At 42.2% G+C, this 1,237-nt stretch overlaps 2 protein-coding genes across 2 annotated transcripts in view; one reads left to right on the top strand and one right to left on the bottom strand.

Annotated features, from left to right (window-relative positions):
• Positions 1–255: 255 nt before the first annotated feature.
• PHALS_12229 (uncharacterized protein) lies at positions 256–633 on the top strand (the record flags this gene model as incomplete). The annotated part of the gene is made up of 1 exon (XM_024727739.1): positions 256–633. The coding sequence occupies one exon, from the start codon at positions 256–258 to the stop codon at positions 631–633; it is 378 nt and encodes a 125-aa protein (XP_024578286.1).
• Positions 634–651: 18 nt separating this feature from the next.
• PHALS_12228 (uncharacterized protein) overlaps positions 652–1,237 on the bottom strand; it is a gene marked incomplete at both ends in the record, with an annotated part of 4,480 nt that continues 3,894 nt past the window's right edge. Inside the window, one exon of the mRNA XM_024727738.1 lies at positions 652–1,140. Coding sequence (XP_024578285.1) covers positions 652–1,140 — 489 coding nt within the window. The remainder of the gene's footprint in view (positions 1,141–1,237) is intronic.

Below are 1,237 nucleotides of genomic sequence, written 5' to 3'. Positions count from 1 at the left end.
TTGAAAAGTGTCCTAAGCTACTTCAGGAACTTAATTAAGCGATAAAAAATATTTTTTTTACCTATGACAGAAACATCGGTGATCCTGATATATAAAGATTATGATATAATAATGAAGGGGTATATCTATAAGATTACCAACGCGGACGAATCGATTGTGTATGTGGGGAGTACCACATTACCAGTTGAGAACAGATGGAAGTTGCATCTCTCAAGTTATCGACGATGGGTTAATGGAACCAATAAGTGTCAAGCAATGATTTATTATCATTTCAAAGAACACGGTCTTGACAATTTTACTATTTTCCTTGTATCGGAACATGATATCGGCGAGCGCAAGCAACTCAATCATTTCGAACAATTAGTGATTGACAGTACTCAGTGTGTCAATAGGGTTCCTGCCCACAAGACTAACGATGAGAAGATAATTCAAAGACAAACCTATCGCGACCTACATAAAGAAGAAGCAACTCAACGGGCTAAGCAGCACTATGAAGCTAACAAGGAGCGAATCAAAGCTCGATCTAATGAAAGAATCGAATGTGATTGTGGAAGTACATACACACGATACAACAAATCGCGTCATGTTAAATCCAATAAACATCTGAAAAGTTTAGCTGATCATCAGCAATAAATCAATCATATTTTTTTCTTACGCTGTAGTGAAGTCGAGAACCTCGCCAGTAAGACGGTCGTAGGAGAGCTCTTGTTCGCTCACAACCAAAACAATCATGTTAGTTCCCTGGCAACCAGCGTTTGTGCCTTGGATCTGGATGGCCTGAGGGACATCACGCTCCGTCAGGCGGCTAACGTCAGCGATAAGGACGCGGTTAGTTAGCGACCATGTCTGATAGTCAAGCAGTCCATTCACAAGCTCAGGAGTCAGATCACCATTGATCGCAGCAATTTTAGCGAACTCGTTTGTGAATTGGTGGAAATCGTAGTCATGGGAGATATCGAAGCACTGAGTCGAACCGATACGAACATTGAAGTTGCGAATGCTCGAACCAGACTGAAGGGTCCAAGGAGCCGTATCAAACGGACTCTGAAACTGTTGAACAGCAGCAGTAGCAAAGTTTCCAGTTTGCTCAGCAAATGGTAAAAGAATGACGTACTTAGCGTTCTTAACAGATGCAGATAGCTGTAGATCGAAAGAAGCATTCAGCTGAGTCGATTGCTTGCCAATACCGGCGCGCTGATAGAAAAGCTGTGCATAACAGTCGTTGTAGCGGACCTTC

Source organism: Plasmopara halstedii (genome assembly GCF_900000015.1).
Source record: "Plasmopara halstedii genome assembly, contig: Scaffold_614, whole genome shotgun sequence".
NCBI lineage: Eukaryota > Oomycota > Peronosporomycetes > Peronosporales > Peronosporaceae > Plasmopara > Plasmopara halstedii.
Note: the sequence above shows the minus strand (reverse complement) of the source record. Positions and strands in the feature narration are given on the sequence as shown.